Here is an 18,310-nt window from a genome sequence, read left to right on the forward strand (position 1 = left end):
AGAGGGCATCTCGTTGGAATCAATCTCCAGTATTGCCAGCAGCCTACCCATTAATGCCCTTGAAACTGTCGATTTGTTTTTCTGTTCTCATTAAAGACTGCAATGTGACGGAATGAGTCACTCAGAGCCGTGGGGGGAAAGAGAAGGAGCCGTAGAATAAGAGAGATAGAAGGAGGCAGGCCTCTTGGCTACATGTAATCTGTTAGCATTTCAGGAGAAGGAACATAAAATTAAAAAATAAAAAGCCCCACCATCCTACCTTGTGGTGAAATGAGACAAATTCTTTAGATCTCTAGTCACTAATAGAAGACCTGAAATTTGATTTGTTTGAGGGAGGAGGAGAAGGACAGGGAGAGGGAGAGACAGACATACAGACAGACAGACAGACAGACAGACAGAGACAGAGAGACAGACAGAGACAGAGAGAGAGAAACAGAGAGAGACAGAGACAGACAGAGACAGAGAGAGAGAGAAACAGAGAGAGAGAGATGAGAGACAGGAAGAGAGGGAGAGAGAGACAGACAGAGACAGAGAGAGAGAGAAGGAGGAGAGGGAGAGAGAGAGACAAGGAGAGGGGGAGAGAGGGAGAGAGAGGAGACACAGGGAGAGGAGAGATAGGGAGAGGGAGAGAGAGAGGAGAGAGACAAGGACAGGAGGAGAGACAGAGACAGAGACAGAGAGAGAGGAGAGAGACAAGGAGAGGGGGAGAAAGACAGGGAGAGAGGGAGAGAGAGAGATGAGAGAGAGAGAGAGAGAGAGAGAGAGAGAGAGAGAGAGAGAGAGGAGAGAGACAAGGAGAGAGGGAGAAAGACAGGGAGAGAGAAAGAGAGAGAGACAGAGAGAGAGAAGGAGGAGAGGGAGAGAGAGAGACAAGGAGAGGGGGAGAGAGGGAGAGAGAGGAGACACAGGGAGAGGAGAGATAGGGAGAGGGAGAGAGAGAGGAGAGAGACAAGGACAGGAGGAGAGACAGAGACAGAGACAGAGACAGAGGAGAGAGACAAGGAGAGGGGGAGAAAGACAGGGAGAGAGGGAGAGAGAGAGATGAGAGAGAGAGAGAGAGAGAGAGAGAGAGAGAGAGAGAGAGAGAGAGAGAGAGAGAGAGAGGAGAGAGACAAGGAGAGAGGGAGAAAGACAGGGAGAGAGAAAGAGAGAGAGACAGAGAGAGAGAAGGAGGAGAGGGAGAGAGAGAGACAAGGAGAGGGGGAGAGAGGGAGAGAGAGGAGACACAGGGAGAGGAGAGATAGGGAGAGGGAGAGAGAGGAGAGAGACAAGGACAGGAGGAGAGAGAGAGAAAGACAGAGACAGAGACAGAGAGAGGAGAGAGACAAGGAGAGGGGGAGAAAGACAGGGAGAGAGGGAGGGAGAGAGAGAGAGAGAGAGAGAGAGAGAGAGAGAGAGAGAGAGAGAGAGAGAGAGAGAGAGAGAGAGAGAGAGAGAGAGAGAGAGAGAGAGAGAGAGAGAGAGAGAGAGAGAGAGAGAGAGAGAGAGAGAGAGAACACATGTTTTAAATCTATTATTTTTCTCTGGGAAACAGTGAAAACAGACTGGGGAATGCATGGTACCTTTTTTTTTCCCCTTCCAATAACACTCTGTTCAGTTTAGAGGGAAAAACATTTATAGGTCCCTGTGCAATTACTGCTGACAGAACCGCCTTCCCATCTGTTCAGTTATTAGTCAGTACACAGAGAGACAGCTTTGTTCCAGGGATGCTGAGAGTGGCTGTGCTCCACCATACTTATCCCAGGGCTGGACATTCTAGTGACTGCAATAACAGGTGATGTGAAGAGGGCTTTCCGTTCCTGCCTGCCCCAGATAATGGTCTGTCCCCCAGTGGTTTGTCCCCCTCCTTTACCTGACCTGGAAAGCTTATCAGTAGAGCTTCACATCTGGGTTAAATAACAAAGAAAACCCTGGTCTCCAGTAGTCTACCCTAGAAATGCACGTGTGTTACTTGGGAGCTGGACTCCTCTCCCTGCTTCTACTGTCTGCTTATATTATTTTATTATAGAATATATATATAATATGGAATATAAATAATATAACTATACTATAAGCCATTATAGTTATATTATTTATATTCTTTATATAATATATGATCTATAATATCAATAATAACATATAATATGACATGATAAGTACTTTGTTTACCTCTTTGACCTTCTAAAAAGCCAAGGTAAAGCCTATAGATGGTTCTCATAGTTTGATACATCTATGTTTGGAAGGAACCACAGAAGCCATCTATTCCAAACCCTTGGGGAAACTGAGGTCCAGGGAAGTTAGCTAACTTCCCCTTCCACTACCATAAGAGGGACGGTAGAGTTTCGGGAGAACTGTGGGGTCCCAAAGGCCTTTTGCATTTTGCAGTAGAAAGATCTTGAATATACCAGGTCAGGATTCATATTGGAATTGTGGGATGCTAAGACATGGGTTCACCATGAGTGGGATTTGGGCAGGTAATAACTAGGAATTAGACGAGCCTTATAGCAATGTTCTAAAATGATAGGATAAATTTTCCCCCATTTTTAGAAATGGGGAAATAATAATAGAAATACTACCTGACATTCTGATAGTGTTTTAAGATTTACGTTATCTTCTTAGATTCTTAAATATATAAAAATGTTTATTATTAATAGAAATTTTTTCTCTCCATTTTGTGATGAAGAAACTGAGGCTCAGAGAGGTTAAGAGTAAGACCTGGGGGCTAGCGCTGTGGGATGAGAGCCAGACCTAGAGATGGGAAGACATGGGTTCAAATCTGGCCTCAGCATTTACTTTCTAGCTGTGTTATCCTGGGCAAGTCACTAAACCCCCATTGCCTAGCCCTTCATACTCTTCTGCTTTGGAACCAATATATAGTATTGATTCTAAGATGGAAGGAAGGGGTTAAAAAGAAAAGAATACTGTCTGGCTGTATGCTAGGCTAAATTTTCTGTATTCCAATCTAGGTCTCTTTACATGATACCCCAAACATTTCTCCCTAAGCCCTCTCCTTTGGCACATTATATTTAATTAAAATATATTTCATATGTGTAATACAATGAATAGAGAGATGGCCTTTGGGCAAGGAAGATCTGAGTTCAAGTCCCACCTTTGACACATACTGGCTATGTGACCCTTAACCAGAAGGGCTTCACTATAGGTAACTGTCTAAGACATAGGTTCTTTACCTTTTGTGTCATGGACCCCTTTGGCAGCCTGGTAAAGCCTGTAGAACTTTCCACAGGATATTAATTCTATATTTATAAAATATAATGCACAGAATTAGAAAATAAACCACCCAGATTGAAATATAGTTATCAAAATGTTAAAAAAAACACAATTTCATGGAATCCAGATTAAGAACCCCAGTTTTAATAGTATTAATTACAGAGAAGGTGCTAGATGTCCCCATAGATAGAGCATTGAGCGTGGAATCAAGAAGACTTATCTTCTTGAATCAAAACTGACCTCAGACACTTACTTCGTGTGTGACCCAGTCCAAGTCTCTTAACCTTGTTTACCTTAGTTTCTCAATATGTAAAATGACTTGAAATAAGAAATGGCAAACTACTCTCACATCTTTGCCAAGAAAACTTTAAATAGCATTGCAAAGAGTTGGACACGATGGAAACAACTGAACAACCATCGCAGAGAAGGGGCCAACCTACAGTGGTAGAAGACATGTCCTCATCTGGGAAATTTCCTCCTATATCAATGAATTCACAGCTCTAATCTTCTCCCTCTCCCTCTGTTCACACTGGGTAGCTGGTCATAAAATGCTTTATTTTCCCCTTACAACGTGGCAAGGAGCATGGTCTCACTGAACAGATCTGAAGAAACTAAGAATAAAGTTTTCTTTGCTATGAGTCCACATGTGACAGTTCATCAGGGATGGAATTAGAGCAAAGATTTTGATTCATCATTTCAGACATTATTTCTAAAATTGCTTCAGGCTTCCTTTTTCCTTTCCTTATCATATTATCATATGTGTAACACAGAGCATATTGGTCCATCATGCAAATGGAACACTTGAAGAGATAAGCTCTAAATTTGGGGCTGGGAAGCATTTCATTAGTCTAGGGAAAAAAAAGAGGAAGGAAGGAAGGAAGGAAGGAAGGAAGGAAGGAAGGAAGGAAGGAAGGAAGGAAGGAAGGAAGGAAGGAAGGAAGGAAGGAAGGAAGGAAAGAAGGGAGGGAGGGAAGGGAGGGAGGGAGGGAGGGAGGGAGGAGGGAGGGAGCGAGGAGGGAAGGTAGGGAGGGAGGGGGGAAGGAAGGGAAGGAAGGAAGGAAGGAAGGAAGGAAGGAAGGAAGGAAGGAAGGAAGGAAGGAAGGAAGGAAGGAAGGAAGGAAGGAAGGAAAGAAAAAGAGCGGGATTCATGAGGCTGGACGTCATGTGTTTTGACTCCTGAAGTCTAGTATCACATGCATGCACTTAATGTCAGTGATTTTACTATTTCTTTTTTTTTTTGAGCAGATATCCAAAGGGATATGATTTTACATTTTTTTCTTCAAGGTCATAGAAGAAAATGGGGAGCAAATGCCCTGCTACTTCGTCATGGTCAGCTTGCAAGAAGTCGGAGGAGTCGAAACAAAGAACTGGACGGTTCCCAGGAGGCTTAGTGAGTTTCAGAATTTGCACCGGAAACTTAGTGAGGTATGTATTCTTGGGGTACCTCGAATCGTGGAAGTTCAGAGCTAGTAAAAAGACCCCCTTGACACCATTCAGTCCAACCCCCTCACATTATGGATGAGGAAATTAAGACTGAGAGAAATGAACCTTTCTTCTTACAATAAATCTCCTGGAAATGTGGTGTGGTCACCATGATTCATAGGAAATGTGGGATTGAAGGAAGGAATCATGCAATTCAAGGACTTGGAGATCATTTGGGTGAGCTCCATTTTCAAAGCTAAATTAAACAGGACCTCTTTTTTCCTTCAAGTTCTACAAGTCCTTTCATTTCCCTTAGAAGAATATAATAACAATAATAATAGTAGTTATTACTAATTACTGCTGTTTATATAGTGCTTTAAGATTTGCAGAGCACTTTGTAATCATTATCTCATTTGATCTTCACAACAACCCAGGGAGGTAGATGTTCTTCTGTCTATTTTATAGATGGGGAAACTGAGGGGAAAAAGGTGAGAGAGAGGGGGGAGGGGGGAGAGGGAGAGAGAAGGAGAGAGCGGGGAGAGGGGGGCAGAAGGGGGGAGAGGGAGAGAGAAGGAGAGGGAGAGGGAGAGGGAGTTAGAGAGAGAGTTAGAATTCTCCCATTCCCAGCTCAAGTTGCCTCTCGCTTCTTAAAGCCTTCCTTACTTCCTATCAGGTAAAAATGATCTCTCTACTCAGACCTACAAGGAGCACCTGAGTTCTCTCCTTTTCTCCTGTCTCACCCAACTTATACCTCCTTGGGGGGGGGGGTTGTATGTTACTTTTTTTAAACCTTTACCTTCTGTCTTTGTGCCAATTGTAAGTGGCAAGGGAGGGAGTGGCAAAGGAGGAAGAGAAAATAGTCAGAAAAGGAGGAGCATCGATTGATTTTATTTTTTAAACCCTCATCTTCTCTCTCAGAGTTAACACTAAGTATTGGTTCCAAGGGAGGAGAGTAGTAAGGGCTAGGCAATGGGGGTCCAGTGACTTGTCCAGCTAGACAGTCATGCAGCAAGAAAGTGTCTGAGGCTGCATTTGAACCCAGGATCTTCAGTCTCCCAGCCTGGCTCTCTATCCATTGTGCTACCTAGAAGCCCCCATGATTCTATCACTTTTCATCTTTCTGCCCTCACAAAAGAGGTGCACACAATGCTAGAAGCACAATGTTTACTACATATTTGTTCAATTGAGTTTAATTGAATTGAAAAGAAATTACATCTGCTCATTGTCTTTTACAGTCTGTTGTTCTGCCATAGAAGGAAATGGAACTGGTCTGGCAGAAGTCCCTATTTATAAATCCAAACTGATTACTATGGAAGTCTTCTTTTCTCTGGCCTGACTGTAATAGATTGATTTTTTTTCTCATGCCATTTTTCCAGTTTGCTGTTTCCCTGACCATCCTGAGCTACAGAGTTTCTTTCCTACTCCATCCTTTTCAAAGATAAGCATATTTTAAGTAAAAAAAGTATTTAAATGGCAACTATGTTCCAGGCACTGAGACATGTACTGGGGATGCAAAGACACTAATGAAACAGTTCCTGCTCTCAGAACTCATAGCCTACCTAGGGTAGACAGGAGGGGCAGGGTGAGGAAGCACCTCAAAGACAAATAGAAAATCTAAGAGCTAAAGTGGAGAGGAGAGTCTTTTCCCAAATCTAGCCTCAGACATTTGCTAGCTATGTGACCCTGGACAAGCCACTTAACCTTGTTTGCCTCAGTTTCCTCATTTGTAAAATGGTCTGGAGAAGGAAAAGGCCAACCACCCCCAAGAATTTTGCCAAGAAAAACCCAAATGGGGTCACAAAGAGCCAGAAAAAAAACTGAACAACACCACCAATTTATAGGTCCAATCTCTGTTCCAAATGATAGTCCCCAATACAGATCACACCTTCTCTTTCCTTTATTGGATTGTCTTGAGTCACCATGGCTAGAAAGATCGATAAACCAGTGGCCAGCTCCCAGGCGATGTGCCTCTTTGAGTGCTGGCACTTTCCAATAGAGTAGAATCTGCTAAAGCGTGCATTGAATTGGCATAACTTTCAGCAGCTCAGGAGTCCCCCCCATGCCACAGTGAGGCATGGCAGCAGCACTTAATCGATTTTTAAAATGTACCCAGTTTTTTAGCTGTCCTACTTGGGGATCTTCACACCTTAAGGCTGGCATATTTGGCTTGTGGCTAGCTAGTGTTTTTCTTCTGTTTTTATGCTTTCAGTCTTTTCCTCTCTTTGTATTTGTTGGGTTCATGTAACATTACACAAGTATCAAGTTCAGTTTTTTACTTCAGCTTTAAATGTCAAGCAAGATTCTTTGGGTCACGAAATCTAGAGCAGGGGGTGACCTCACCAGCCACTGCGTCCAACCCCCTCATTCCATAAATGAAGAAATTGAATCCTAAGACCTTTAAGAGACTTAACCAAGGTCATATAGGTAGTACATTTCAGAGGTTGGGCTTAAATCCAGGTTCTCTGACTCAAAAGTTAGAATACTTAGAGATAATAATGCAAAACCAAAAAGATCTCTTTGATACCTTGAACACTAAAGCAACCATCCTGTTTTTGCAGCTTCTCCCTAATAATCATTGCTTTGCCTTTTGACTTTTTTATAAGTTGAAAATTGTGTGAAAAAAGTGAATAATATTAGCTGGTATTTTTAGAGGTTTAAAGTTTTGCATTTGTTCCTCACAAATAATGCTATTATTATTCATATTTTATAGATAAAGAAGCTGAGTGCAAGAGAGGTTGTTACTTAGGATTATACAGCTAGTATATGTCTGAGGCAGGATTTGAACTCAGGGCTTCTTGACTATAGGATCAGCACTCTAACCACTGTACCACCTAGCTGTTTTACTGTTTAATTACTGGAATGTTTTTCGTTTTGCTTTATAAAATGAATATTCAGACAGGCTTCTTCCATAGCTGGCCAAAACATCAAAGTTCTTTTTTGATACCTCATAGTGGCAGATGGCGTTTGTTGTTGTTTAGTCATTTTTTTAGTCATATCCAACGCTTGACAGAGATCTTAGAGTGGTTTGCCATTTTCTTCTCCATCTCATTTTACTGATGAGGAAACTGAGGCAAACAGAGTCAGGAGACTTACTCAGGGTCACAGAGATAGTAAGTGTCTGAGACTGGATTTGAACTCAGGAAGATGAATCTTCCTGATTCCAGGTCCAATGCTCTATCCACTGTTCCCATAGCAGCATTTATTTAGGTGAAGATTCTTCTAGCAGAGTATAAATCCTGACAGATTGTACCAAGTTCTAAATGTCTTGAGTTTGGATCCAATATATTATCCAAAGTCCATCCTCACTTAGTGTGGGAGTCTCAGTGCCATAAAGTTGACTACCAGCTGTAGAATGTTTTAGCCAAAACCAAGTCCTCTACTAAAGGATGAAAGGGTTACAGGCTATGTCAATCAATCACCCAACAGTCGTTAAGCTACTACTTTGTGCCAAGCACTGTTTTATTGGAAGCTTTCCCCCCAGAAAAACTATTGAAGCTGGAAGGACTCATGGTCACGAACTCTGACTTCTCAACTTCGAAGGGTTCAGCTTTCTTCAGTTTTCACTTGGCTGCTTTACAGAAATGCCTTGAGAGCTTTGTTCATAATTGATATTGATTGGCCAGAGTCATTGGCCTTGGAGTCAGGAAGCTGCCACTTTGGCTCTCATCCAGTCTTTCCCCAAGTACTCAAGTCATGAATAAGCAGAAATGGAAGAATTGTTCTAAAATGAGAACAGTAGATGTGAATTACAGGCACGGAATAGTAGAAAACAAAGCTATTCAGATGTTTGTTAGGAAGCTCTTGGAGCCATGGCCAAGATTTGGGGAAACTGAAGCCAAACAACAATTCAGCATCATTGTCTCTAGCCTAACACTTCTCTAATTCTTCTCTCCTACCATCACTTAGGTGCTCTGAATCAAGAACAGGTCACCAAAAAACCTTTTAATACCTCCTACTTTGTTACCTACTGAATAAAATATGATCTCCTAAGCTGGGCAATCAGGACTCTTCATCATATGGCTCCAGACAGTCTTTGCAGCCTTTATCACATACCTCTTCCTTTAAAATCCTTTGTGTTCCCGTGCAAAGAGAAAACTCTCCATCCTTGGTTGGAGGCTCTTGCCTCCATGTCTCTGCTTAGGAATGGCATCCCTGATGCCCAGAATGGACACCTTACCTTCCCAATTACTTCACAATAACAATATTAGTTAACATTCATATAGTGTTGGACTAAACTGCTTTGTTTTGTTTTGTTTTTTTGTTTTGTTTTGTTTTGGTCCTCAGCACCTGAACTAGTGCTTTACACATATTAGATGATATATAATAATCTTGTGTCAAATTGAACTATTTGCAAAGGATAAAAAAAGAGATGCCAATATTATCTCTTTGATTCTTTCAATAACTGTAGGGGAAAGTGCTATTATTATCCCCATTTTGCATATGAGGAACCTGGGGTTAACAGAGCTTATATAACTTGCCCAAGTGTCTGGGGCTGCATTGGAACTAAGGTCTTCTTGACTCCAATCCCAGGGAGCTGTGCACTCACTCCACCAAGTTCCTTAGAGTTTGACCCATCCTTCAAGGTCCAGACCAAGTGTTACTATATTCCTGAAGTTTTCTTGGATATTTTCCTTTCCATTTCTCTTCATTCCTCATGCAGTAGGTACAAGAGAGTCCTCCTTCCTCTAATTGCTCTCAGAAGTTTGCTCATCCTCTCTTTTTAGGTGCCTGTTCCCTCTTCTGTCATGGTTCTTTATGCACATAAAGGGCTGTCTCCCCTATTAGATAATCATCCTCTTGAGGGCAGGAACTACTTTGGGGTTTTTTGTTGTTGTTGTTGTTGTTTTGATCTCCAGCACCTAAAGTAGTACTTTATAAATATTAGATTATATAATAGTCTTGTGTCAAATCGAACCATTTGAACTGGATAAAAAAAGAGATGCCAAGTAAAAGAATTGATGACTACTTTAGAAATGCAAATATGGGCAAGGAAATGTGATGGTCTTGGGGAAAGAATGGGAAACTGTCAGAAAAAAATGGATCAATTGAGGAAAACCTACTTTTGTTTTATTTGAGTTCCAAATCTTCAATCAGGTGTGCTTCTAGTCCTTCCTGCTAGTCACAGTTCTTGAAGTCTCCTTTCCCACAAGCAGCAGACAAGAAGCATCTTTTAGCATCCTTCCTGGCATCTCCCTTTGTTCTGGATCCCACTGTTCATTTCATTTCTCTAAATTTCCAGCATGATGCTGAGCCCCAACTCCTCCTGAACTCTCCAGGTTTGGGGTGATTCAATTGTTTCCTACCAATCCAGAATCCTCCTTTCTCTATCTCTGGGGCCAGCATCGATTTCATTTTATACTGAACTAAGGCGTCTGCATCCTCCTTGTTTGCATGATTTCTTGCTGTTTCCAATCCAGCTCTGTTGTGCCAAGAAGGTGGTCCTTCCGACTGTCCATGTGGAAGGATCAAAACAGAGAAAAGGGCTGGAGCCATCTAAAAGGAATGCTTTTCATGATAGGTAAACAGATATATAATTAAGTTACATGGTCTATATTATATAGGAGGCTCTAATACGTTATATGTGGCATATAGCATTATGATCATATATAATATAGAGTCATATAGTTATAAAATCATACACATGATCTAGATTTTGGTAGAGAGATAGATAATGAACAGCTATAAAAATAATGTATTATATCTGTATTTTATGTCACTTATAATCAAATCTATAATTCCACTTGGTTATATATATTATCTTGGAGATAGGTAGATGGATAGATCATGAAGGCATTACATGTGTTTCATATCACATAATAGATTGATGTGATCATAAGCAATGATTTTTATCTAGATCCAATTGTGTATATATAGGCTATATGAAAACATCAAATATATATATATCACATATATTTAATTGAATTGTAAGATAGATACAACCCTTGCATGAAGGAGGTGTTTAGGTTTAATGGTGCTTTTTGGAGGGTGACCGAATGCAAACAGGGTAGGCTAAAATAGGGGCAGCCCTTTCTGTGATCAAGAAACCTGCAGGCACAGCCTTTTTCCATTTCGGAACAATGAAAGAGCTGAATTCTGAGTAGGTCTTTGTTTTCCATCCACTCTCTTAACAGATTTTGACAACTCACTGCTGAGGAGTTGTAAATAGACTCCTTTTTTAATAAAGCAAATTCAGAACCACATAAAGCTGACCCAGTTTTCTAAAGTAAGCATGTTGTGCAGCTGTGAAGAATAGATGAATCTTTTTGGCCAGCCTAGTGTCTTTGTCCCCAAGCTTTCACACAGTGCCAAAGAAGAGCCTTTTTTCTTAGTCATTGAGTGTAGTTCCTACAGAAACCCAAGCAAAGTTGACTTTGTTGGACCCCTGAGTCTCTATTCTTTTTTTATTCTTTTTTATTTTTAATTTTTAAATCTCAATTCTGAACAAAACCTATGTAGGGGAAATATTTAGTTCATTCTATGATCATAAATCTGTTAAAATGCATTTTATTTTTTTATGTATTAATATATTTTGCTTTTCCATCATCTTTATTTCCTAATATCACTGTTATCTCCTCTCATCCAGAAATACATTCCTATCCTTTTTTATATTATTTAATTTAATATTAAAATATTAATAATACCATTAGTATATATTTTATATTATGTGGACACATCAGATATAATAATATTTTTATTTAATATTACATTCTATAATAATATTGTTCATATGAATCATATTGGTGAAACTGTCCATTTCTGATGTTGGACTATTTGGCAGTACTGAGGATTTTGGTGTCAAGAAATTTTTTTTTTTGGGGGGGGGGTTCAGTAATTATAGCTGCTAAGGAATCAGGGGCTGTAGCACCTACAAAAAGGAAAGGGGAAAAAAGCAGTTGAAAAAATGTAAAAAAAACACATTACTGATATATTCCATATTCCTTTTTCATAGTCTCTCAACTCTGTCGAGGAAGGGAAGTATATCCTCTTATCTCTCCTTCAGGGTTTAGCAGAGCAGGCTTATTAAATGTTAAACAACTAGCTTTCCAAATAGGACACATTTTTAAGTTTAATCAGCATTGTTAGCATTTTATCCATCACCTTCTTAAATCTAAGATAATCAATAGAACACTAAATCAAGCCCATATTGGTAGTGATTGTCAATTCCCAAGATGTAAACACTCACACTGAAAACCGACCAATCAGCTAGCTAGTTGGATCTGGCTTCTGCCCATGCTTAGGGCCAAACTTAATTGATTATTATAGTTTCACAAAAAGCTGCTTGGATCTTGGTGGTTCTTTCCATTTACATTGTTGTAGTTCTTGTCTACTCTGACTGGCTTATCTTACCTTACATCAATCCATATAAGGCTTTAATGATCTTGTATTGAAGTTTATCATTTCTTTTAGCCCAGTAATATTCCATTAAGTTCATGTGCCATACCCAGTTTAGTCATTAACTAATTGGTAGGCATCTGTTTTGTTTCAAGTTTTTTTAATAGTTGAATGAATGAAAATGTGTGTATTGTGTACTTATCATCCTGCAAAGGACTGTGTTAAGCATCAGGCTTGCAAATAGAAAAGTTAAGAAAGTTCCTCCTTTCAAGAACTCATTTTCTAATGGGTGAGGGAATACAAAAACAAGGAATTTCAGCTGCAAATCAGATGAGAAAGACCCATGGTCCTAAGATGCAGGAGAAAAGCAGATACTAAGACATCTTTCATATTAGTTAATTTAATATTAATAACATTATTATCAATTATATTATAGGGTCATATAGGATATACTCATCTTTTATGTTATTTTTAATATTATGTTCTATAATATTCACACTGATAAAATGATCCATTTATGATGTTGAACCATTTGGCAGTACTGAGGATTTCGATGTCAAGAATTTTTTGGGGTGGAGGGAATGAAGTTTCAGTGATTATGGTTGCTAAGGAAGCAAGGGCTGTAGCACCTGCAAAGACGAGTTGCTGTGTCACATCTCTATAATGGTTGCTTCCCTAGAGGAAAATTAAAGGCGGAAGCAGGACTGGTGATCTGGGAAATGCTGTTGCTCCCAAGACTCTTGGGTTTAGGATCCTGGGGTTTCTCCTTCTTAGTCTGAAGGGAGGAAGTGATTTGATTTGCTTGGCACATGCTTTCATTGGTCTTGCCTCAAGGAATCTTGCTGCTTCAGTTAGACTGACTTGCCTACCTTGTACAAAAAAAGGATGGCTGTGAATATTTTGGTGTATATTGGACCTTTCTATCTTTGACCTCCTTGGATATACGCCTAGCTGTGGGATTCCTAGGTCAAAAGGTATGGACATCAAATGTCTTTTCAAATATTAAAAAGTGTTCATTTTTTTTCTCTCCTGCAGTGTTTTCCTTCACTAAAAAAAGTCCAGTTGCCTTCTCTTAGCAAGCTGCCCTTCAAATCTGTAGATCATAAATTCATGGAAAAGTCCAAGAATCAGTTAAACATCTTTTTACAGGTAAGAAAGCCAAATTCCTATTAGCAAAAGAAGCTTGCATTCTTTTAGTTTCCAGCTTTCTTGATTCTGGAACCCCATAATTTGTTTCCTGTTCTCTGCTGTTCTGCTAAGAAACTAAAAATACCTTTGGTTTATACATTTATTAAACATCTCATTTAAAAAAAAAAACTTAGCCCAAATCCTACCCCATCTGTGTACTCCCAGCAGCCCCTGTTGGTATTTTCCTTATCTGGATCAACTCCTTTTAGAGGACTGTGTACCTCGGTATGCTCAACTGTCCAAGCCATGGGAACGACTCACTGTGACCATTCACCCAGGGGTGAAATTTCACCTTGGGAAGTACAATTGCCTTTATCTTCATGCATCAGCACAATGAAATCTTGGGATGGATGCCTGTATTAAATAATATGCTTTAATGGCTCTTTGGCAATTACCATGTTGAAAAGTTTGCATTGGCTTAGAAATATGGAAGCAAAGAAAAAATGTATGTATTAAAGTGCTTCAGGAAATGATAATGAAGATACTTTTCTAGACCCGTAGAAATGTACTTCTATATGTAAGAGAGAGTCTACTCATTTTATGGTAGAAACTAGACAACCTAAAGTTGTCATAGAGTGTAAGTACACATAGAATAGGACATTGTTTTATGCACACAATATGTTCTAAGACCCTTTGCATGAGTTGAAAATTGCATATAAATAAGTATTTCTTATACAAACATACCTGACCACTTTTATGACTTTTCTTAGGCTTATCAGAGCCACCAGCATCACTACATTTGTACTTTGGGGCCATTATTAATAGCTAAATTAGCATTAATGAAACAAAGAGAAACGCTGCTCTGATGCAGACTTGCTGCAAGTGAGGATTCTGGACAAAGAATGATGCAGGCAGCTCATGTTCAGTACAAAACTGTTAGGAGACTTTATTGTCCTTGGCAAGATCATGTGGATGTAGCATGTAATTCAAATCATTTACATTTTTTCTGCCTTTTTTGTGATTGTCAATATCATATACTGGAATCTGAATGTGTTGAGATCATATCAAATTAATTGCTACTGTAATTTACTTAAGGGATAAAATAATTGGGACCATATTGTAGGAAAAAGAACCCTGGATTTGTAGTCTGTTGATCTGGAACCAAATTCTAGTTCAGCTACTTAATTCTCTGTGAAAATAGGCAGCTGAGATTATTTCACTGAGATCTCAGTATCTTCCTCTGTGAAACTAGAGGAATTCTAGGATTCTTTCCAGCTGTAAATCATAACTTCATAGATCTGGAGTTGAAACAAGCCGTAGACCTCAAGAAATCCAGTTATGAGGAAAGGAAACTGAGGCAAACAGAGGTTAAGTGACTTGCTTAGAGTGACCCAGACATAAAGGGTATGAGATAGGATTCAAATTCAGGTCTTCTTGACTGAGTTCAGCACTTGATACAATGGCTCTGGGGTCAGAAGACCAGGGTTCAAATCTTACTTCTCTTTTTCACTACCTATGTGACTTTGACCAACTTAAAATTTCTTCATATTTAAAACGAAGAGGTCTAACCAGATTGCCTCTGAGGTCCCTTCCAACTCCAGTTCTACCAGTTCGTAATATTCTGTATCCATCATATCTTTCTACAGGCCAAATCCACAAATTGATGAGACCTAGAATGTTTTTGAAGTTAGAGAATGGCTAAAGTGGTAGTTGTTGATTCTCTATTTCAGGGATGAAAAAAAGAATGGAGAAGAAAGGGCACTAGATTTGTGGGGACACATTGGTAAAGATAAGATTCAAGCTCCTTTTTGCCTATGTAACTTTGGAAAGAGTCATTTTACTTCTCTGGGGCATAGTTTCTTCTTTAAAATGAGGAGTTTGGACCAAGCAATCTCTTTGCTTTTGTTGTCCAGTCATTTTAGTCATCTCCAATTCTTCAGGACCCCATTTGAGGTTTTCTTGGCAAAGATACTGCAATGATTTGCCATATTTTTCACCTGCTCATTTGAAAGATGAGAAAACTGTGGCAAACAGAGTTAAGTGATTTGTCCAGGATTACATAGCTAGTTAGGGGTCTGAAGTTGGATTTGAAGTCCATGTCAAAATAAGATAGATCATAGAACTATAAAATATCAGAACTGGAAGAGCCCTTAGAGATCCCCCTCATTTTATACATGAAGAAAGAGGCCCATAGTAAGTAGTTTTCTTGCATTCATACAACTATATATGGTGTTTAGAACCCACGTCTCTTAATTTCTGATCAGAAGCTCTTTTTGTCTATGCCAGACAAGATTTTTAAACCTTAAAGTTTAAATATTACCATTTTGTTGTCTTAAAACACTATAGGAATATTATATATATATATATATATATATATATATATTTGAAAAGATTATCTGGCCAAATTACATAAATTTAAGGTCTCAAGGTTCAAGTCTATGCCATTGAGAAACATGAATTGTTTTATTTAATTAGCTTTTGTCTTCTCGGTCCTGCTAGTGAGGGTGTCCCTTATTTGAATCCTTTCCATTGTTTTATTCACTTGTCTATTGGTTTTATATCTTACTGAAAAATACAAATGCCTGTTATCCTAGTATTGAGGACCATTTGAAATATGCAAGCCCTTAATGATGACAGTAGCTATCTTATCAAATGAAATGATGTGTATAAAGTATTTAGCACAGTGCCTGGTACATAGTAGGTGTTTAATAAAGGCTTATTCCTTTTCCTGTCTTATAATGATTACAGAGCTCATTTCACATATGATATCATTCAAGCAAAGTAGTTGTTATTAGCCTCATTTTGTTGATGAGTAAATTGGGTCTGAGGGAAGTTATTTGCCCAGATTAATGTAATTAGTTAATATCTGAGGTGAACCTTGAACCCCGGTCATAGCTTCATAGATACTACATAATCCAAACTCATTATTTTACAAGTGAGGAAACTGAAGCCCCTGGAGATTCGGTGATTCACTTGAAGTCACACAGATAGTAAGTATCAGAAGTAGACTAATAACCTGGCTGCCGATTCAAGAGCCAGAACTGGACAAATTGCCTTCTGCCTCCTAGACTTGGCACCATGTTCTCCATCTAAGCCAGCACTGGTGAGGAAAAGAATAAACTGCGAACCTCAAAGCAGCCATTTTTGAGCCTTTTGAGAGTTTTGATTAGGTTTTTAAGCCAAAGATAATTGATATTTAAATTCTTCAATGATATATTTTTCTAATGAGCCAATTTGAAAATTCAATAAAACCTCATTCATAATGCCCATCAGTATCTTGTAGATCTGTATACACCACAGAGTGAACAATAGTTTCCCAAACAGTCCAACCATACAGTAAAAGACTGAAATTAAATCAATCAGTAAGGCACATGTTAGTTCTATTCCTAGCACCAATAATCTAAATGAGTTCCTGTGTGTGTTTGTGTGTGGAAGATTTGTTTTTTAAGAGGGATTTTGAAAAATTATTGTGGTAAAACTTATTGAAATATTAACATTATTGAGCCAGTTTTTCAATTAGTTATATTCTTCGTGGAAAGCAGCTTTACAACTGTCATATTTTTTTTCTGGGTTATACATGTGTTATGCAAAAAGAAAGCAGCTTTAAAGTAGCTGGCCACCACTTTGCCTTTTGTCAGAGGACTAGCCTCGCTAAGTTCAGAGAAGCCCCAAACAGAAAGTTGATGGGGAATTATTTTCAGTAATACAAACCCAAGAAAACTGTCTACTAAGGTGTGTGGGAGGCATAGTTGGTTTCAGGGCTGAGACCATTCATACCATTGAAACCACCAATCCATTGAAGACCAGTCAGTGACTGAAAAGGCTCTGAAATAGTTACACCTCTAAATGGAAGATTTTTATATTTGTATTTGGAGGGAGAGAGAGGGGATGAGGTGGGGATGAGGAGGAGAGAGAGGGAAGGAGGGAGGAGGAATGCTTCAATAAGTATAGAATAGACATTCTGAGAATTCACTTTTTTTAAAACCCCTACCTTCCATCTTAGAATCAATACTGTATATTGGCTCTGAGGCAGAAGAGCAGTAAGGGCTAGGTAAGGGGGATTTAAGTGACTTACACAGGGTCACACAGCTAGGAAGTGTCTGAGTCTAGATTTGAACCCAAGACTTCCTAGCTCTAGACCTGGTTTTCAATCCACTGAGCTACCCAGCTGCCCCCTAGAGAATTCACTTTTAACAAAACAGCTCTCCTTACTGGGAAGACTTGATTCCCAGAAGGGTCTGAAGATCTGCCCCATTTTTCTCCACCTGATCCTATCCCATTTCCTCCCTTAATCTGAAAGGAACATAAAGTTCATCTCCAAGATAAAATCAGCAAGCCAAGCAGGATTATCCTGGAACTCCTCTGCTGAAACAGGGCATGGTATTTGAATCTCAAGACTGTATCCCCTCTGGAATGTTGGCTATGTGCAAAAATAGGAGAAAGATTTTTGCATTGCCAGCAGAATAGTTGGAGTTGTGATTCAGCAGTGAGGATTCTAATTGTCCATATGGGGATGAGGCAGGGGCGCTGTACAGTCTATGAAAAATGAAGGCTTCATTTACTGATAACCCAGTTTCAAATAACTGAGACTTATCTGAGCATTTTTCATCAGAGAAGAAAATGAGGCTTTAGGTTCAGAATTGAGGAGGGGAAAAAAAGCATGTACAGAACCAGGAATTCAGAGTTGACCACCTGGTCAGATTGCCTCATCCACGATGAGAAAATAGGTCAAGAGACATTGAGTTGTACAGCCACATATAAGTAACAAATAAGACTAGAATTCAAACCTAGGTCCTCTGATTCTAAACCCAACATTCCTTCCTCTTCTCTTCCCTATCTCAGTTCTATCTGTTTGTTTTCTCTCACAAATACTTTCATGCCATTACAAATATGATCATATCAGACATCTATATAAAATATATACATTTCACAGAAGTGACTCTTTTTCTCTGCAGAAATTGCTCTCAGATGAAAGACTATGTCAGAGTGAAGCACTTTATGCCTTCTTGAGCCCTTCTCCCGACTACCTCAAGGTTATTGATGTCCAGGGGAAGAAATCCACATTTTCACTGTCCTCGTTCTTGGAAAGGCTTCCTCGTGACTTTTTTTCCCACCAAGAGGTGAGTGCTGGGAGCTGTCAAACTTCCCTATCATGTATGAATACTCCTTTACACAGAACCCCGGTTGACTTTTAGAATAGCAAAGCTAAATTGTCTCTTTC

The 18,310-nt window shown here is 39.4% G+C and overlaps 1 protein-coding gene across 2 annotated transcripts in view; it reads left to right on the top strand.

Moving 5' to 3' along the window:
* Window positions 1-18,310, top strand: part of SNX25 (sorting nexin 25) — a 236,394-nt gene that overhangs the window by 190,416 nt on the left and 27,668 nt on the right. For both annotated transcript variants that reach the window (XM_056802960.1, XM_056802961.1), the window contains 3 exons: window positions 4,492-4,632; window positions 12,997-13,110; window positions 18,045-18,209. In XM_056802960.1, the coding sequence (XP_056658938.1) occupies window positions 4,492-4,632; window positions 12,997-13,110; window positions 18,045-18,209 (420 nt within the window). The remainder of the gene's footprint in view (window positions 1-4,491; window positions 4,633-12,996; window positions 13,111-18,044; window positions 18,210-18,310) is intronic.

The sequence above is a fragment of the Monodelphis domestica genome, chromosome 6, assembly GCF_027887165.1.
Source record: "Monodelphis domestica isolate mMonDom1 chromosome 6, mMonDom1.pri, whole genome shotgun sequence".
In the NCBI taxonomy this organism is placed as follows: domain Eukaryota; kingdom Metazoa; phylum Chordata; class Mammalia; order Didelphimorphia; family Didelphidae; genus Monodelphis; species Monodelphis domestica.